This window comes from Sarcophilus harrisii, chromosome 1 (assembly GCF_902635505.1).
Source record: "Sarcophilus harrisii chromosome 1, mSarHar1.11, whole genome shotgun sequence".
Classification (NCBI taxonomy): domain Eukaryota; kingdom Metazoa; phylum Chordata; class Mammalia; order Dasyuromorphia; family Dasyuridae; genus Sarcophilus; species Sarcophilus harrisii.
Genome location: NC_045426.1, coordinates 489,676,747 through 489,698,657, shown reverse-complemented (window position 1 = coordinate 489,698,657; position 21,911 = coordinate 489,676,747). Strand labels below are relative to the sequence as shown.

The 21,911-nt window shown below is 36.4% G+C and overlaps 1 protein-coding gene across 5 annotated transcripts in view; it reads right to left on the bottom strand.

Annotated features, from left to right (window-relative positions):
* Positions 1 to 21,911, bottom strand: part of ZNF521 (zinc finger protein 521) — a 348,750-nt gene that overhangs the window by 19,662 nt on the left and 307,177 nt on the right. For all 5 annotated transcript variants that reach the window (XM_031946501.1, XM_031946503.1, XM_031946504.1 and 2 more), the window contains 2 exons: positions 18,648 to 18,779; positions 15,635 to 15,750 (listed from right to left, as the gene is read on the bottom strand). In XM_031946501.1, coding sequence (XP_031802361.1) covers positions 15,635 to 15,750; positions 18,648 to 18,779 — 248 coding nt within the window. The remainder of the gene's footprint in view (positions 1 to 15,634; positions 15,751 to 18,647; positions 18,780 to 21,911) is intronic.

The window sequence follows — 21,911 nt, the reverse complement described above, 5'->3', positions numbered from 1 at the left end:
GTCTTTGATGAATATTTTCCTTATCCCTAAAGGAGAAATAATCTCTCTCTTGTAATCTCTGCTCACTAGGGTCTCAGTTTATCTGTAAAATAGTGGGCTCAGACTAGATACATTCTGAGATCCCCTCCAATTTTAAATTTATAATCCTTTGCATCAGCAACATGATTTTGCTCAATATAAAGCAATTTACCTTTTCTTTGAAGAACTTAACCAATTGACCATGTGCTGAGAAACCAACTTCTCTCTACATAAGGATTGTACAGAAAGAAGTCCCATTCAGTAAGCAAGAAACAGGAGGAAAAAAAGTTGAAGTGAGATATTCAACTTACACATACACATCTCAGTTCTCTGTTCCCATCTCTGCAGTAAAAATCTGCCCCAAGGTACTCTGGTATGCTGAATACCATTTGTACTTGCTGCAAAGTGCAGGACAGATGGCTTTCTATATTCCCTCATAACTTCTAAAAAAACCTCCTCATTACATATTTCACACCCTTTCCCTTTCTACCTGTTTCATCTCCTTGACTTCTTTCAATTTGCCGCCTTTCTTCTTCCATCCCCCACATGATGGTATAGATGAAAAATATGTGTTCTTTCTTTTCTCTTTTATTTTTTAAAAGCCTTAAAATGGATTCTGTGTTTTGGTAAGCATTCTTCCAAAACGTAGGTAAGTGTCCATGTGCTATGTTTTTGCAAAGGGTTCCAATGAAAGGAGGGAATGAGAGATGCTAAACAATGCTGCACAAAGTTGCAGGCTGTTCGGCTACAGTCCAGAAAATGAATCCAATTTTTCATTCTGTCATTATAAATATTTCAGTGCAAATGGTACTGATTTTCTGCAACTGTGGTTAAGCAAAGGGCCTCTGTGTGAATATTTAAGAAAAAAAAAGGGGAAGAGGAAGACAACGAAGAGGGGGGTGGGTGGGATGAAAGGTTAGCAACCAATTAATTTCTTACTTTAAATGTAAAAGATTCTGGGAGAAATTCAACAGTGATGTAGTGTGTGACTCAAAGAAGAAGAAAAAAAAAAACATTTACTCTGCTCTTCTTCTGACAGTTTCTCATAAAATATCTGCAGTCCATCTATCTTTTAGTACTCCAGGCTCCTCTAGAGAGCAGAAAATGGTAGTTTAAAGCTCACTTCAGTGCCAGTCTGCGGGAGATTGCTTTCCACAGGACCCCTGCTGATGGAGGCCTAGGGGAAGAGGCCCAGGAGTTATTCAATCAGCCCGAGACTCTGGGGCGGCTGGGGGTCCTTTGAGGGCTGATTATAAAGCTGCCCTCCTGTTGCCTGCCTCGGAACAGAACGAAATGAGCAGCCTCTTGCTGAGCAGATTCTGCAAGAAGGAATTTCACCTGTCATGGAGTTTGTCAGAATTTCAGGATTTATCTTGGTGCAAAATTAATAAAATACCAACCAGGATTTCAGCCTGACTACTCAGCTGTGTCATCTCAAAGTGATCTTTCACCTAAGAAAACCTGGACAGTGAGCTGGAGCCCTTCCTGCCCTACTTTTACTTGGAACTTGAGCAGGGAGTGGGAAATAGGAGGGGAGGAGGGTGGGGGTGAGACTCTATCACCCCAAATATCAGATTCAGATTTTAGAACAATTGCATGACAGCAGAGTTGAATGATGGGTGGATGCTGCCATCTTAATGAATGACCTCTCACCTCTCCTCTCTAGTCCTAAAAATCTCTTTGGAATATGCTTGGGTCTAAAGTATAAAAAAAGGCCCTTTCTGCAGTTTATAACAGTGGATCTCTTATGGCATCACATCTGTTAAATTCATACATTAGTATTTCAGGCCTGAATTTGATTTATCTTTTTAAGAGAAGTACAAATAACAGACCACTTGAAAATCACATGTTTGGAATAAAACAAAAATTAATCTTTATAACAATAGTAAGCTAGGAATTGCTCCACCTTTTGATCTAGCACATTAGACCCAGGAAGCTCCTGTCCCAGCACCGTCTCTCTAAGTATTCAGCAATGAGAAATGAGGGGGTGAAAAAGAGAATCAAATTGGGGGGGTGGGGCAGGTAGCAAGCTGATAAACCATCTATTTCTGTGATTCCACTGAGGTCTATCTAAACTGCAATGAGTTTGGCTGTCTTGGCTGAATTCCCTTTAGACAGCAGCTCACAACACACAAATCACCCCATCTATTTTAAGTGAGGTTCTGTAAAGTCATGGCCTGGTCATTATGAACTGAGGCTTCAGGTAGCACAGAGGCAATTAACTCTCCTCCTCAGAGCGGGTGGCATCGGACCACAGATGGGGCCACTGTACGGAAACCAGGATGGTGTTCTTGGCTGGCCGGCCTTCCCTGACTGACAAGTGGGTAAACATTCTCTAGGACTGGTTTGCTAAGACTCAGCTCAGTTCCTGGGGAAATGGAAGAATAAGCTCGATGAAGTAGGGTACCTGCTGCTGCGGGACGTGGCGTTGTTTTCCCAGCCCCCAATCATCTCAACACCATAAGTACATATTCGTAATTGGTGATTGGCAGCAAATTTTCAGCTCTTTCAAGTCAAAGATTGGTGCAAAGCAATTGATGCCTCCCTGTCCATTTTCTAATCAGCATTTTCTAAATGAGACATTAAATGAAACTGTAATGTATTCCTTCCAGCCCTTCCTAGTTAAATGAAACTTAATACCTTATAAACCATTTACTTAGCAGTTATAGTGGGTAGTATGACAGCATTAACATGAGAATCAGTTAAGAGGAATTCAGAACAGAAGGAGAAAGTAGACAGAGATGGGGGAGGGAGAGAGAGAGAAAGAGAGAGAGAGAGAGAGAGAGAGAGAGAGAGAGAGAGAGAGAGAAAGAGAGAGAGAGAGAGAGAAGAAAGTGACAGAGACAAAGGGACAGAGAGGGGGGGAAGGAGAGACAGAGACAGAGACAGAGAGACAGAGAGAGACAGAGACAAAGAGACAGAGAAGAGAGATAGATAGAGAGAGAGAGACATTGAGACAGAGAGAGAAAAAGAGAGAGAGAGAGACATTGAGACAGAGAGAGACAGACAGACACACACACACACAGAGAAGAAAGAGACAGAGAAAGAGACAGGGTGGGGAGGGAGGGAGATAGAGATAGAGAGAGAGAAGAGAGAAAGAGAGAGAGAAGAGAAAGAGAGAGAGAGAGACAGACAGAGAGAGAGAGAGAGAGGAGAGAGCATGCCAGTGAATGCACAGATGGTGGGAGGGGACGCAGGGTGCTCTCAGCAGGCTACAGTAGAGATGCATTAACTCCACAGAGGGATAAGGGCTTCCCACCAGTACAGTCATGAATTATAACTGAGTATGGGAGTGAGTCCTTAGTGCCTGTCTCACAGCAAATATACTGTTCCATTTTCTTGCACAGTCACCTTTCACCTTTACAAACTCAAAGCAAAGCAAAACACACACTGCTAATATTTAATGGTATTGCTGTTGCTTTTTATACATCTATCTATCTATCTAGAAAGAACACACACTTAGTGGACATGCCCAGTGAGGTAATACTGCTACAAAATTAAGGTCTGCCCATTCAGGGGAGACTACCTTTTACAAATCCTTCAAGGCACCATGGAGATTCGGTCACTTTGCCAGCTTAGTCTTTTTGTTCCCAGCCCTTCCCAGCCGCATTGCAGGAGAGAAAACGGCAATATGCTTTGGGGAATGTCCCCACTTTGATCAAACTTTTCCATGTTTCGAAGGATGTTCTTTCCCTTTCCCCCATCCCCCCATTCACAAATAAGTTATCAAACGGTTTGTTTTTTGACCTTTAAAATTTCACCACTTTTAAGGGCTTCTTCACTCTGCCTTTCACTTTCAATGAAAGCCTCCGTGTTCCTGTTCTAAATGACAGCACCGCGAGCACTGCTTTTAAGCCCGATTCATCTTGTCTACCACATCTCCAGCTTCTGCACAGAACACTGCTCTCTCTCTCCAACGAGGGGAACTTACTCCTTCATAGCTCCAGGGCAGAGACTGTTACTAGCTGTAGACCTGCTGCAAATATCACAATAAAAGATACAAATGTGAATTTCTCTTAAAATACAGGTTTGGCTCCAGAGCTTTGGTTTTCGAAACCTAAAAGCAGCCCCATAATCTCCCCTCCATTGTACCAAAGCCTCCTGTTTCATACAGCTGTCCAAATGATCAACCATATCAATGGAGTAAGATGATGCTGAAATGACTAATTTGCCTGTTTGAGAGGATTGATGGTCAAATGCCAGCCTAAATCTGTGGAAGGAACACTAGACTTTGAACCAGAAGACATGGTCAAGTCCTGACCCTGTTCATTTAATGGACTATTAGCTTCAGGAAAGTTGTTTCATCATTTGGTTCTGTTTCTTCACCTATAAAATGGATTAGATGAGGTGATGTCTTGTCTTTAATAATCTGTGATATAAAATTATTTTTTCTGTGTCAATCAAAACAGTTGGACCTGAAGAGGAAGGGGAAGGTTTCTTTCATATAGATAGATAGATATTAAATTAAAATTCTTATATGTATAAGATTTTTAAAAAATTCTTATATTAAAAACAGTATTAAGTATAATATAGAGGACCTCGGTTTTATAAAGAGCATAGATATGGGAATCATAAGCATTTTTAATGAGACCACATAAAAACAAATACCAAAAGCAATCTATCCATGTATCCATCTATTTAGCTTTCCTTCCTTCCCTTCCTTCCTTCCTTCCTTCCTTCCTTCCTTCCTTCCTTCCTTCCTTCCTTCCTTCCTTCCTTCCTTCCTTCCTTCCTTCCTTCCTTCCTTCCTTCCTTCCTTCCTTCCTTCCTCTATCTATTTATCTATCTATCATCTATCTATGTATTCTATCTATCAGTATCTTCTGAGGACTGAATGTCCATTGATTGGGAAATGGCTAAACAAATTATGTGTATCTGAATATAATGGAAAATTACAAGCTTTTAAGAAATAATGAATAAAGCGAATACATAGAAACATGGAAAGACTTAAATGCACTGAATCAAAGTGAATGAACAGTCAAGAAAACAATATACACAGCTACAGTATTCATAATATAAATGAAAAGAATCATCACAAAACAATAAAAAGGATTATTTAAAAAGTTATAAGGAATAAGCTTCATTTCAAAGAAAATATGAGAAGATACTTCTTGTCAAAGGTGGGAGTGGTTGAAGTGCATAGCTAGTATGGACAACTGCTTATATTATGAGATTTTTTTCAATGGATTGGTAACTTTTGCTGATATGTCCCCCCTTTTCTGCTCTCTATTCTTTCCTTTTTCTAAAAATTGAAAATTTCTTAGTTTACTTCCTTCCTAGAAAGAGGCAAGGGAAAGGATGCAGAAGCAATTTAGGTGATGAAAAAATAAAATAGATCCACAAAATTTATTTTAAAAACTCCCAAGAATTTGAGGTTTCCAGATTTCCTGATGGACTCTGACCTAAGAAATCGAGAGAGAAGCTTTAGCAGGACTCCAGCATCTGAGTTTTCTGGCTCCTCCACAGGGGGAGATCTTGTGGTGCCGTGGCAGCATGCTACCTTGGCTGCGTGGATGATTGCAGGGCCAGCAGAGAGAACAGCCAAAGTGGAATGTTGCAGAGGTGATGAGCTTTTCCAAGGGGGTGGGGAGGGAGGGAAAGAGGGAGGTTGTAGAACTGGCCATGGAGCTCTTCAGTACACCCTTGCTGGATGCTTCATAAAGTCGCACTGATGGCAGCTCAGAGATGGCCATCTGTTGTCAACTCTGGGCCAGACAAAAGATAATGTAATGGCAGCTAGTGAACAACAGGGCTGTTGTAGGAGGGAATGAGGCCTAGAACGAAGAGGTGGTGCTCCCTGTTTTACTAGCAAAAGCCAGCTATAGATATGAACATCAAGAAATTAATGGATGGAGAATTTTTAGAAATTGAACTGAGCTATCACAGAAACGATTCAAATGCAAATGGAATGTCTTTAGTTTACCTCAATTACCTCTGCTCCTCTTCCTTCAGTCATAGGAACCACTTGATCTTGATACCTGTTTGACTATCAAGTTGCATGCTAAAGCAGTCAGGGCCAAATTTAGAAAAAAGGTGGACCCAGGTGTGCCACCAAGCATGTACATACAGATTAAGCATTTATTGATACAAAATGGGTACTTGCAAATGCATTTGCTCACTTAGGACAAATGAGTGCTTTGTGGTAATCCTGCTGGTTCCAATACTTGCAAAACTCCTGGTTTTGTCTTGCTTTTAAAGAGGGTGGGGAGTGGGGGAAATTCTAGCAACTCTGGGCCTGACTAGCATAGGGAAAATTCTGCAGTAATGTTAGGTTCATATCTCACTAAAGACAATTTCTAGGATATGGAGGCATTTTGGTGGTAGCATACATCTTGGGGGGGCAGGAAGACTTGGGAGAAGTTGAGACGGAGAGGTGTTCTGTGGTTGTTTCTAGGTCCTAAATGATTAGCTTTTTGCCTTAGATGGTTGGCTTAATCAATCCTGATTGAATTATCCAATATTAACAGCTGAAAGTGATCAAACAAATGGGGAAAACACAGCATCAGTCAATAAATCAATGCAAATGATTTGGTTCCTGGAGATCCGATCAAATAAAAGAGATAGATCAATTTAACCACTGAGCAAATTAAACAGAAGTCTCTGTAGCACCAATTTGCTTCAAAAGCCCCGCAGGCCCACAAATGAAAGGAAAAAAAAAAAGCAACATATAAATGGACCAGTTCCAGAACCACATGTTTACTTGACTCAATTTGTGCCTGCTGTACCCATCCCTGTATGCATGCAGCTGTAGGTGCTGGGATCTCAGCTTTTTAAACAGAGGCAATGCACGGGGTATAATGGGAACAAGGGAATAGTGATCTTAAGCCCACTAGGAATCAACAGTCAGAGACTAGTAAGGGGTAGGAAGCACTATTTTCCCAGACTGATTTTTCTGCAAAATTATAATTATAAAACAGTGATACCTCACTAGGCTGGATATTTATTCACCAGTAGAGTCACCATGAATTGGTTCGGATTGAAATTAGCAATAAAAGAAATTGTGCTTTAAGATGGAGTAAAGAAGAAGAAAGCCATTCTAAGGCTCCCTGAAAATTGAAACTTTGCATGAAAATGAAAGAAATAGCTAGGAGAAGGCAGGAGATAGAAGGAACAAAAAAAAGTTTTAAAGTTATTTTGCAAAAGGAGTGGTATAGGGTGAGATGTCCTAAACATTTCTGCCTTTTTCAATCTGTGTTTTAAAAGAGGAAAAGATGAAAGCTAAACTAAGCCAATCCATTCCCAAAACACACCTAAACCTTTTCTTGTCTTTTTTGGAAGTTATGCTAGGAAGAAGGAGGACAAAAAACAAAAACCTTTTCTAATACTTTATCTGTCCTGTCAGATAGTTTAGAAAATAAATTTTGAAACCTAATAAAACTTTTTAGTTTTGAAAAATCATGAAAAAAGAAAAAATGAGATTCTGAATACAATACCAAATTTTTAAAATGCTTAATTACAAAAAAAAAAAACATAAAAAATTAGGAATCAAATTCCAATTAATTTATAAAGCAACAGATGTGCTAAACTTGGAATCAGGGAAACCTATTTACAAGTTTGTCTCTGACATTTATTAGCCACAATGACTTTGGGGTGGTTTCTTTATGCCTGTGAGTCTGTCAACTGAACAGGTTGCGATCTAAATTAATGGAGGGAGTTCCTCATACTGATGAAATTAGAGATCCATCAAGTAACTGAAGCAATGGTGAAAAGTCCACAAATTTCTAGGTTAAGAAGTGGTTTCTTTAACAAGTAGGTATTATGTTTCCCACATGATTAAAATCAGTATTGTGCATGAAAGGTTAAACAAAATGTTTCTTTTACCTCTGTATAAAGTTAGGAATTAAAAGCAAGACCATGAATTTTGGAGTTTTCTCTAATGACCATTTAGTTGCTTTACAAACTCTGTCTACTGGAAAATAGTTATATTACTATTGGTAATACTTTGCAGTCTTTTTTCCAAACTGCCTTTCTTCCCAAAAAGCTTTGCCAAGAACATTACAACTCATCATGATGTCACTTGGGAAGGGAGAGTAATATACAGACCTATTGGACTGTAATGACTGTGGATTTGTGGCAATCTGAAAGGTAGCAGTTCTCCAGCAATTAGGGAAGACTTTGCCTTGATTTTTAAAAAAGCAACACATTCTGAAGACTATTACAAATAGACCAGTTGATCATATCTTGGCAATTCCTTTTACACCATTGGATCACTCAGTCAATGAGCATCTATTAAGTGATTATTACATGCTAGACACTTTGTTAAGTACTGGGAATAAAAATGCAAGTAGAAAGAAGACTTCAAAGATCATATTTTCCTTTTCTTTTCCCTATAAAAAAGGGAAAAGTTTCTAGGGCACATTAGAAAAATAAAAGGAAGAGTCCAATCAAACTTTCAGAATATCCTTTCCATCATAAGAAAGGTTTCTATTATCCTGGAGAAACAAGCAGTCACCTATGTGGTGCATGTGGCTCTCAAAAGTACACACATGGAGCTATTTTAGCCAAAATCAATGAATAAGTCTGGACTTGTGGGTTGATAGTACTCACTAATCGGCAAATAGTCCATCTACTAGAACAATTACAGTGAGTAGAAATGAGGTCTAGAGATCTTCTTCTCCCCCCTTCCTTGATCCTCCCATTTATCCAAAAAACAAAGTCTGTACTGGGACAACTCACTTGGGCCCCTTACTCTTAGTTGGCCATTTGTCCCTCTCTAATTTGCTATTCAGACTTGCTACTGCCAGGAATTCTTCCTCCCCTCATGCCTTCCCTCTTGCCCAATATCCTTAAGTCTAGGCTTTCTTTTCTTTTTTTTTCTTTAATTTTTAAAGCTTTTTATTTTCAAAACATACATAGATAAGTTTTCAACATTCATCCTTGCAAAAACCTTGTGTTACATTTTTCCTCCCCATTTTCCTTGCACCTTCTCCCCTAGAAGGCAAGTAATCCAATATATGTTAAATATGTACAATTCTTCTATACATATTTCCACAATTATCATGCAGCACAAGAAAAATCAGATCATAAAGGAAAAATAACTGAAAAAGAAAAATGCAAACAAACAACAACAAAAAGGTAAAAATACTATAGTGTGATCCACACTCAGTCCCTACAATCCTCTCTCTTGGGGTGCAGATAACTATCATAAAACTATTGGAACTATAGGCTCTATTTTCTAAAAGTGAAAATCAACTAATCCATAAAATGTGTTATTCTAAAATACTAATAGAAAAACAGATCTGATTTCTATGTTACACAAGTGCAAACAAACAAAAAGATCTGGGAATAATACTTAACTATTATTCAGTTTATTTTATATCAACTTGTATAAAATCTCTCTTGCATCAGTTTAAAAAGATATACATATAAATCATAATTTAGTTCTTCAAAAATATAATCAAAGAAAGAATGCTGCAAGTTTCCTGTGTTATAATGCTGCTATCTCTTGACTTAGGAAAAGCCTTCCTTATCACTACACATAGCTGTCTTAGAAAACCAGAGTTCTAGCCTAGTCTATGCCACTAACTAGGTTTGTGGTCATAGATACCTTATTTAACCTATCTTGGCCACAAAGTCCTCATCTTTTATAAAGCAGGGTTTGAAGTATATAGCTACTAAAGCCCTTTCAGCTTTAAAATTCTATGATCTTTATCAGTAAATAAAATCTTCCTGTAAAAGAAGGCCAATCTTTGCCAAGAGAATGAAAGTGATTCAATTCAATTTGATCAGCATTTATTAAACTCCACAAAGAATTTATAGCTTAATAGAGGGCATTTGCTATGTTTGTGTGTAGTTGGGTGGAGGGCTGGGAAGAAGAGGAAGGGACAAAATCATAAGTTTTAGAACTAGAAAAGACGATGATGACCATCTAAGTATATCTCCTCATTTTGCAAATGAGGAAACTGAGACCCAAAGAAATTAAATATCTTTTCTCCAAGACCATGTGGGTAATAAATAGCAGAGCCAGAAAATGGTTTGAATCTTCTGTCTTTATATCCACTGCTATTTCCATTATACAGCTTTATTTTTTTTAAAATACATAGTGCAAAGGAACTTTGAGAAGGGGCAGATCACTTCCAGCTGGAAGAATTGGGGAATAGAAGGTAGAATGAACCATTTATAAAAAGTAGAAATTAAATCATCAGACATGTTTAGCTCTTGTGGTCAGTTAGCATTAGGGAATGGTGTGAAGAATATACTTAGCACTTTGACAAAATGTATATCCTATGTTGAATATCAAGTCAAAAATTTATTAAGCAGTTATTTTGTGCCAGGCTCTGGCTAAGTTCTGAAGATACAATACAAAACAAAAATTGTCCCAGCTCTCAGGAAGGGGACATTTTAATTCTAATTCTGAACAAGAGAGATTGCACTCTTGGGACAGCGGAAAGTGTTACAGAATCTATGCATTACAGAGTCAGTAAACTTGATTTCAAATCCCATCTCTGACAATGGCTACATTAGTGATTTCGTCACTTGAATTCCTTGAAATTCACCTTCTTCCTCTGTGATGTGAAATAGATGAAAAATATGGTTTCTCAGGTTCCTTCTCATTATAAATCTCTGATCTCAATTTTGAGGGCCAAAAGCTTAAGGATAAGATCATGGATAATAAGGGAATATCCCAAAGTATTATCAACTATTCTAATGAAGATTGCCTAACTCCCACTGTACTCTCAATGTGCTACAGAGCATTTCATTGTCTATACATTTTTTTTTTTTTGGAGAAGGCAACATGGAATAATAGATAGTTAGCCTCATAGTCAAGAGGATCTAATTGGAAGTTGTCAAGAAGACTCCCTTTTACCCATACTGAGCAAGTTACAATCTCTCAATTCCCAAGACTATACATTGCAAACTGGTAGTCATAATGCATTGGGAAAGGAATGGAGCTTCCTATTCTGAAGGAATCATAAGCAAAAAAGGAATTTTCTACTTTTAAATTGGATACACACAAAATCTCAGATATGGAGGTTATTTAATAGTCACAAAATCATTTGTATTTCTCAAAACAAGTCATAATAATGTATCACATCTTCACCTTGAGCAATCTATCCTACATTCATCCCCTTCTTCTGATTCTTTTGAGATAGTTTTCATTAAAACATTTATTCCTGAAAATCTATTTTGTTTGGACTTTCAGGAATCCAAATAGTTATACCTACTCTTCAAACATGCATGTTTGGTTTGAAATTTTTGCCCAGTGTGATCTGGATCAAGTTACTTAAATGTTTCAGACCTCAGTTTCCCTATTTGTAAGATCCAATAGTTGGATTCATGACTTCTAAGGTTTATCCCATAGATTAATGATGAAATTAATTGATCTTCAACCTGACATTCTTAAAAATATATTTGCAAAGACTAATTTAGAATGCTGATCAAGTCAGAGCATTCATGTTTAAATGTTATCTATATGATATCTTGATAGGTGATGGACTCAGAGTACAGAAATAGACATATCTATATATCTATCTGAACATAAGTATTTATTTTGATCAACTACATATATTATATTTTCTTTCTCAGTGGATGAAAAGAGGTGGGAGGAGAAGATATTATTTTAGTTAATGTCCTTTATTTTATTTAGTCTGGTGGACAATGATGAGCATTTCAGATGAGAGCAAAGCTAGAAACCTCAGGGGCTGTCTAACTCTTAACTCTATGTACCTCAGACATTGATGGAGATAGAAATTGCACTCTGAGAACACCCACCAATGAAAAGACAAATTTTCATTGGCTAAAAACAAAATCATTCATTTATGTGTTAAGTCACTGCCACCAAAGTGGATGGATTGCATCTCTTGTTTTGGCAAATACATTTTATTTTTTTGGACTGACATGTTATTTTCCAATCTCAATTAAAAAAATTAATTCACTTAATAGAAATGTAATGTGTTTTTCCCAGACTTAACATGCCCAGTTTCTACACAGGAGATGAAAAAAATCAATAATAAAAAAATACATTAATTCTTTCTTCTAACCTTCAATATAACTGTAACTGGAATAATAAATGCAAATACAGAAGGCTAAGAATTCCTTAGGTTATAACCTCAAATTAAGGAACCACAAAACTAGGAAATTTAAAGTGAGAACTGATGCTTGATGAGTAACATATAGCAAAGCACAGGCACTATAGCATATGCCATCCATGCCCAGGCACAGATACCTGTGCAACATAGTGGTTTCAGATTATCAAATTCTCATCTCAGACTCTTAATTTTGTAGTTCTATACCAGAAGCTATGTAGACTGATAACAGAGGGGATTTATCAGCTCAGCCTTGATTTCTATCCAGAAAATGGACATTTGATTTTTAGTCCTGGTGATACCAAACTACTACTGCACCCTCAAGATATAAATCAAGTTAGCATTTTGGCTTATGAGATCAGGACACATTTGGTTGAATTAAAATGAATGAGTCAGAAATGATTTGAATTGTATTCTCTGCCACGGAGATCATAAGCATTTCTGAAGAGTTGTGTGTTCTCTATTTGAACAGAGTTTAATGAAGAGAACAGAAAACAATGACTTCCAAAAGCTATATTCCATAAAACCCTAGGGTATCCTAAGATATCACTGGGGGTTCCTTGAAAAAAAAAACTGGGGTCCTGATCGATATGTTTAATTATATCTGCTCTATTACCTCTGGGCCTCACACCAAAACTGTGCTAGGGGCTGGGATTCTGGCAGTGGAAACAATGAAGGTTACACATCTCAAAGGGCTAACATCTACTAATAAAGAGAAAAATGAAATTTTACTGGTCTAGCTCCTATATGGAGCACAAAAATTGTATTTTCAACTGCTTATTTTAACTCCCCAGATCCTGTACACTGCTTCAAAGTGAAAGGCAGCATGGAATAGTAGATAGAGGCCAGATCTTGGAATTAGGAAGCCTTGAGTTTGAATCTTGATTTTCATAAACTAATTGTGTGACTGTGGCTGGACTTTGGCTACCCTTTAATATTTTAGGTAACTTTATATGTCTATGTTATAAATTGGATTACTTGCCGTCTAGAAGAGGATATAAGAGGAAAAGAGGGAAAAAATTTTGGAACACAAAGTTAAAGCAAGAGAGAATGTTGAAATGTATCTATGCTTAATTCTATGTTACAAATAACTTACCAATGTGCATTGGCAGAAGGAATTTGTATACTAGGTATTCCTTACATGGATTAAATCATAGATTTAAGTGCCAATCAATGAGCATTGATTAAGCTTATAAGTATATACTAGGCATAGTGAAAAATGATGGGATTATAAAGAAGAAGCAAAAACAGCTCTTGCTTTCAAGTATCTCACATTCTAATAGGGAAGACAGTAAATGCATAAATAGAGTATATACATAAAAATTGCATATTGAGTTGAAGGAAGGTAGCCTGAGAGGAAGAGGGAGAAGGAAAACTTAGAAGTGGGGTATGAGCTGAATCTTGAAGGAAGTCATAGTGGTAAGAAGGAAGAACACTACATACATAGGGGACAGCCAGTAAAAAGCATTAAGTTGGGAGACATATGTCATATGGAAAGATGGGAATATACGTGGGAATTTTGTGCATATATAATAAGATTTAACAGCTGATTGGTTATGCCAGGTTGTAAACCTGGGTAATGGGAAGGATGATGGTTCCTTAGAACAGAGGTGCCAAACTCATGACTTTCCCTAATTCAGACTGAACTAGACTAAAATGCAGGGAAATGTTTAATAAAATAAGTAAAAATACAATACAACACATATAATGTGCATTTGTGGTTTTCTAAGTCAATATGTAGAGAAAGGTTTGTATTTGAATTTGGCAACTCTGTCTTAGTAATTGAAGAATATAGGAGAAAGATGGGCTTGGAAGGAAAGATACAATGAACTGATATCTATGGAATATCTAGTTTCCAATTTCCGACAGGTAGTTGATGATGTAAGATTAAAGCTCAAGAGAAAAACTAGATGTAGATATACTATCTGCACAGAGATGATAATTAAATCTATCAGAGCTGATGAGATCACCAAGTGAAAAAGCACATTGAGGAAAAAAAAAAGAAGAAGAAGAAAAGAATCCAGGTGGAATCTGTGAGATGCTGCAGAGAAGTCAAAAAAGATAAAATTTGAGAAAAAGCCATTAAATATGTAAAAGATCATTGGTAACTTTGGAGAGAATAGTTTTAGTCAAATGATCAGGATGGAAACTAGACTACAGAGTTAGAAGAGAATCCTTAATACTTTTAATTCCCTTTTCTCTCATTCTATTCTTGAACCTACTCAAAGTATTTGAACTTAGGTTTTCCTGACTCCAAACTCAGCACTCTATCTACTGGGCCACCCAGCTGCCCTTGCAGTGGGATCACTTGGGTTAAAATCTTGGTTCTGCACTGTGGCAGCTTGGGTTAAATCATAGCAACCCTCTAGGCCTCATTTGCCTTCTCTGAATTTGGTGATTTGAACTAAGTAAATGAGAAGATGCTCTCCAGTCCTACAATTGTGATCCTAAACATCTCTAAAAAACAATCAAACTCTATTCCAAAAGTCACATTAACTAAGTCCCCCAGACATTGGACATTCCTGAATGACCAAAGGAAAAATAGAATTGTCAATCACACTTTTTTAGAGCAAGAGTTCCTTCTAAGTAATATATAAGATTTGTTTTTCTTCATTTTTCCATTTATTAGTAATCAGAACATAATAGAATTCTTTTTAGAAATGATAAGAAACATGGAGGTACTAAACTCAGTTTTATTGTTAAAACTGTGTCCAGTAATATGCTATGACCCTTGCATTGGTTTACCTATTCTTTCATATATACTTTTTATATGTTTTTTTCCTAATATTGCCTATTTACATGTAAGTTAATGCCTAAAAGGACATATACTGCAAGTAGAAACTATGATAAATTGATGATACCTTAAACCATTCAGCCACTAATAATCTTATCTTTTTCCCTTCTTAAACAAAAAGGGCAATATAATTTCACATAATACATTTCATATGTCTAAGGAGATAAACTGGAACAAGAATTAATATGGCCATTTTACAGATGAAATAATAGAGACAAAAGACCAACATTTGTCTCCACATAATAGCTGTTCAGAATGAAGCCTGTGATATGAATAGAGCATCTTTTCTTAAACTCTAAGCAATAGTGAGTTCATTCTACTCAAGAGTAGAAATTAAGAAAATTTTATATTCTCTCCCTTTCTCTGCCTTCTAATTTCAAGCCCCTTAAGTCCAGAACACCTATGGGTACCCTACTTATCCAAGTGGTGGCTCAATGGAAATTAAGCATACCAGGAGGTGAGTGTTAGGGAAGGGGAACCTGATGCAAATGGTTCCACAAATTTGCCCTTGCCTCTATCTCACGAGTTGGTAGGTCCATTAAAAGACCTGTTCTAGCTCTTTTAGGATTGATGGCAGCCAGAGGCAAGCTATTTTTAGTTTTTTGTTAATCCAAAACCATATTATTATTATCCCCTTGCACACACACACACACACACACACACACACACACACACACACTTTCCTTGGGGAGGGGTGCCTAGGCTGAGTGATGTCATGAATCCAGATTTAAAATATTTCATTTCTTACAATCAAAGAAACCAAATTCAATTTCAGCCCTCCTCATGGGGACATTACCTGCAGCTCTGTTTGGAAGAAAAACTTCTGTGGACATTGTGTGCAGTCATAGATCTTGTCTTCTTGTCCATGGGCTGAGAAAATATGCTGCTGCAACTTGTTTGCTTGGACAAACACTGCAATGATAAAAAGCAGGGTCAACTTTAAATTATTTCATCTCACAAATGCCTTAAGTCAGTGAGTTTCCAGAGGAGGCCCAGGAGTACGCCTGACACACCTCTTGCTTGAGTTTGACTGGGGCCATGTTACTAGTGAGAGTGAAGTTGCATTTATCCACTGTTGTCTTCTCTTGTTTGTTGAGATGAACTCTACTCTGTGTCTAATTCAATCCAAACAACAGCAAAGGAAAGATTTATAAATGCCTTGCTCCCTACAATTCACTTAAAAAAATAAAGCTGGAAATTGTCAAATGAGCAGCTCTGAGAATGAACAAAAATGACTCATTTCCCAGCAACCCACAGGTTAAGAAAGCCTAGATGCCAAAGCTCTGTTTATTGTATTTGCCCAGAGTTGTAGCTAGCAAACAGTGCTCTATTTAAATGTGTTAATGCTAAAAATTATATCCCACAGCTACTCTGGGGCACTGTCTATAAATGTGAAACACAACGGCAGGTAAATTCTCTTTGGATACTTTAAGATCAACTCTGCCTACACACTGAATGCAAGGGTTTCAATAATATAAACATGTTCAATTTTAATGACTACAAAACAAGGCCCTAAGACTGTGTAACAGTTTACCTAGGAGACATACTATTAATAATTAAATTGTATATGCCAGAGGCAGTGTTTGGGTTGGCAGAACTGACTTCTGATGGATGCCTTGTGCACTGTGACCTAAAAAAAGTTTGCATCTACAATATTAATCTGTATAGGCAGGGAAAGGATTTATTAAAGATGCTGGCATTTGACTTTGACTCCACTCTAATCATTAAAATTATTCTAATTGCAAGCCAACATAAAATATTAGAATATTGTTCTTGTGAGTCATACATTTTAATCACATTTCTCATTATCTTAAAGAACTGCCCAGATTTCTTCTTCCACATAACATGCTTTGTTCTGGAGGTTTTTTTCTTTTCATTGTCATTTCTAAAATTCTTCCAAGATCTACTAATACATTTTAGGTTTGATGGCACATCAAATGTCTTTGCTAGTGATGAATGCATTTTTGTATCTTTGCCCCATCAGCAAAAAAAAAAAAAGAAGAAGAAGAAGAAAGAAGAAGAAAAAAAGAAAAAGAAGAGGAAGAAGACAACAAAGATGATGAAGAAGAAGTAGAAGAGGAAGAGGAAGAGGAAGAAGAAAAAGAAAAAGGAGGAAGAAGAGATAGAAGGACAAAAAGAACAAAAAGAAAAAGAGGAGGAAGAAGAAGAGGAAGAAGAAAAAATAAAAAAGAAGAAAAAGAAAAAGAGGAGGAAGAAGAAGATGATTTTAATATAAATCAGAATCAACTAATCTCCATCTATCTTCTTTTACTACTAGTAAAAGATTGTTTTATCAGGGATCTTACTATGATTAGTGCTATTTTGTGAAGTTTTTTTTTTCAGGTTTTAGAAAGGAGTCTTTGCCCTCAATTTATTTCTTAATTATTTATATCTTAAGATATTCTAGGTTTTGGTTTTTAAAAATTATTTCTTGTTTGTATGTGTGAAGAACATGATAGAGTGGGAAAGAACACTAAATTTGAAATAAGAGGAGCCAGAGTTAGCTCTTGATCACTAACTAACTGCCTGTAAGAACATGGGCACAAACTCTCTAGGTACTTCATTTTCCTCATCTACAAAACAGTGGGGTGTGGAATTGGAGAAGGGTTAATATAGATGGCTTTTAAAGTTCCTTGCAGTTCTAATTCAATGAGGCTATTATCCTTCTGATATCACATTCCTTCTTTAGTAACTCCTTCTCTAAAAAGCCGGTAGGATCCACAGTAAACATGATAACAAAGAAGAAGGTTGACTAAAGGAATGACTAAAAGAAGTTCCTTCTTAGACAAATTAATGAAAGCAGAACTATCAACACTCTCAGGCATCACTGTTAAATCATATAGTGAAAATGACCTTTCTTTTAAAATTTATGACTGAACAATAATCTGTACTTTAAATACAGTGAAGTAATAGTTGGTTCCTAATGTTTTCTTGTGAGAATCATCTCCTCCTTCCTCTCTCAAAATCAAGTTCTTTAGAAGAAGCAAATATTTTTGTTTTTCTGATAAGTAGGGAGAGATGGACAGAGCTGAGGGATCTTTGATCATCAATGAATCATGCAAATAAATCATGCAAAGGACTCTCCACAAAATGACTCTTTCACTTCTGAGAGCATACAAAAGATGGGATATCTGGTCACATTTATCCTATAAGTTTCATTGTAGTTTCTGATTTTCTTCTTATAAAGTTAAATGAAAACATTATGAGATTTAATAAAGACTTCCTATTAAAAGAACAAATTTATTTTAAAATCTACTTTTAAAAAACAAACAAAAAATGCTTGCACATAAAGTAAGAGTAGATGCTATCTGTTTTTCAGTTCAGATTTTGAGCATAGCTATTCCGTTCCCCCCACCCCCAAATGTTCTCTCATTCTTGTATGGAATAGCTTATCAAATTTCTCCCATCTGAAAAGCAGATGTGTGAACAATAGCACCATACTTCTATTTGAACATCTGTGATTAAAATACAGCTGTTTGCAGGCAGCTTTAACCTTGGTGACCTTTTAACATCAAGCGGATAAAAGTGAGCAAAATGCGGGTCTCATTCTGCAAATGGAAAAATGCAAACTTCTGATAGAAGAACTTGAAATGCCATTTGTGCACACTGATGCTTAACCTCCATCCCTGTCTGAGGCTTTAAGTAGGCAGCAATCAATAATGCTAATATGCAGAAATCAAACATCTTCCCCCAAATTGACCTAAAGTCATATCTGCAAAAGGCCATATCAATGGGAGGTATGCATTTGTAGGAAAGACATCATGTCGCCCTAAGACACCCCAGAGTTTTCTCAAGCTTGGTTTTCCTACCTGTAAAGCAGACTGGACACTTAAAGGTGCCTCCCATTCCTTCAAAACTATGTTCTATCAGGTGGCACTGAAGTTTGGCAGGGGAATCAAAGGTCTGATTGCAGAGTTTGCACTCGTGGTTCAGTCCTTCATCTGTGGAAGGAAAGGAATCAAAAGAAAAAGTGAAATTAAACCATATTTGTTTCTTTATCATACAGTTAAGATATTCCTAGCAAACATCTATTCTATGCTTCTCTAATTTGTATGGATTTTTTTAAAATTAAAAATGCTTATTATTTACCTCTGGATACAAGGCATTGGGAATTTCAATGTTAAAACATTTTTCAAATTAAAAAAAACAACAACCCTAGAATAATAAGGTATATCTTAATGTAAGACAAATACATTTTATTGTACTGCTTATTAAAAAGCATATGTTAGAATACTAAAATTAGAAGTGTCTTTGACTTTAAGTGATTTAAGCACTACATACTTTCAGGAGATGACTCAGGGAACCATATCTAAGACATTCAAAATAGTGGAATTGTTATACTTCTCAGTGCAAAGTAACTTACATCTGCTTCTCTTTGCCAAAGGAGAATAGACATTTTCTCTGGTTTCCTTCCCTATTCTACTCTTCTGCTTTGCAGCCCTTTACCAGAATTCCTTGTTTTCTTAGCCAGGTAGCTCTGAAAATATCTATTTCTATTCTCAGTAAAAGGTTTCTTGTAGTCTTCCTAAAATTATTGGCCCTCTTTCCTATTCCCTATATCTTCAGGTTGTTTTTAACCATTCTGAAACGAGTAGTATTAAGTACTTTTCTGAGTTCATTTCTTCCTTTACATTTTCAAATTCAATGTTTTCCTTCATCCAGAATTTTTTTTCCCCCTGAAATTCTCTTATCCAATACATTTTCATTCAAGATACCTCTTCACTAGCTCTAAGTATTTCCTACTAATTTAGGAACATTTTCTATTAGATGGATGGGTTTAACAGTTCCTAGGTAAGGAATTAATTGTATACTCCAATCCTGATTAAAAAGGATCAATTCCCTAAGCAATGTTTAGAAACTGCCTTCCTGAATGTTTTGTCTTGCATGTAGAAGCTGTGTAGGGTTTGTTGAATGAAAAAATGAATGAATGTTAAAGTAATAAAGTTCATCAAACAATAATCTAATAGAACCAAAAGACCTAAATTACTGAGTCATGAAGTCATATTGCAAACATTGTCAGCCTAAATATGATATAACTTGAAGATAGTACTGCCATTTGGAAGCAATACATGCTTTAAAATTTTTTTTTAGCATATTTGAATCTCCATATACAAAATTTTTCACTTAAATCTTGGGAAGAGAATATATTCAAGTGAAAGATTGCTGTTTCCAGTTCCCACATTCTACTTATCCCAAGCAGAGCTACACATATTTAGCATGATGAATCAAATAAATTTTATCCAAGTTTTGATCTTAGATAGCATTTTGTAATATTCTAACCACTCTTCCTTATAAAAGTAATTTTCCCAATTCTTCTGATATAGATTTTCTTTTGAATAAAATCCTTATACTCTCTCTTTCCCAAGTCCCATTTCAATTTATTATCATAAACAATGAAAATCAGTGGCATTGGAAACACCTTTATTGAGAGACATTTAACCCTTGTTTCTTGGTTTTCTTCTAAAAACCCACGTGTGAGCAAGCTGCTCCCTTTTTTTATGCTACACAACTGTTAGCGACTCTACTAAGGAACATTTACAGTGAAATCTTCTGGGGGCAAAGCAATGAACTACATAGACACATTATATGGGTAACATGTCCACATGCAAACATTTCCTTCTTTCCTTTCACAGGAAACATGATTTGTATAAATGGTGAGCCAACTGGTAATGCCAGCACCACAAAATCCCAATTACAAAATGACTTATTAGCTAAGTAGGAGTAGAATCACTCTATTTGTATTCCTCATCTTTCTTCTCACACAAGTAGGAGTCTTTAGAAGCAGAGGATTGGAATTCATAAAAAGAGAAGCAAAGCACTAATTAAGCCACCCGGTACTGTCTACATTTCCAAGACATAAAAACCCACTCTGTATTTGGGTGGCACAGTAAATTCCTTGATTATAATTATGTAAGAGGGGCTTTAATTGTGCATACTGAGATGACAAGGGGGTAATACAAAAAGCCTTAAGGATTATACATGATCAAGAGGTTTTGGTCCTTTTTTCCCCCTAGAGTCAAAAATAAAATATTACCTTCTTTTAGAAATTGAAGAATATAAGGGATGCTGTTGTATATTAGGTAATTGGGTCAGTAAGTTAATCAGAAGCAGTATTAGTGGTACTGAAATGAACCATTCTGTTCTATTTCCCATATGCTGCATATTATTATTTTGGTGTAATTATGGCAACCCAAAGCTTTATTTTTTTTTTTCATTTCTCAATTAAAACTGTTGCTAATAACATAACCATCATTATAACTACATGTATGTTATCAATGCTTCAGTAAGGGTCAATAGTTTCACTAATGGGGATATTCTCTTCACTTATATAGATAGCAAACCTCTTCTCTTTGTAGACCTTTTTATGACCTAGCTAGGATTTAAACAATCATCATCTAATGAGCAACACTAGAGCTCCCTTGTTTGTAGTGACCATGGAAATTCTAAAAACAGAGGTAGAAATATGGGTATATGTATGCACACACCTACATAAATACATGTGCATCTTCATGTATGGATACACATATATAGACATACACATATACATAAACACACACTCCCTTCCAATACTAAGTTATGGGCATCCTCCTTTGTTAGGGAAGTCATTGGTATTCACATTTTCAATATGATTTATTACTCATGAAATATGAGAGCTGGAAGGGGTGAGTCTATCTTCTTCTTTTGGACTGAGGTAGTCTATCAACATCCTTCCTAAAATATGGCACCCAGAATACAAAGTTCCAGATGTGATGTACTCAGAGCATAATCAAATGAAACCATCATTTTCCTATATTCTGTTCACAATAGTTCTATTGATGTCATTTTTTTGGTCAACATTACACATTACATTGGCAAATCATTGTGAACTTGCAGCCTGCCCTGATGTTCTGATCATTTTCATGTGAATTCTGTCTAGTTATGTATTCTTATCATGAACTTAGGTGATTGATTTTCTTGAACCCAAGCTTGGGGCTTTGATTCACAGGATGGGCATATAGAGCACTGTGAAGACCTTTTCATTATCTGTTAGATTCTTCCAGTGCTCACCTGCCTCTAAACTATCATGGTACATA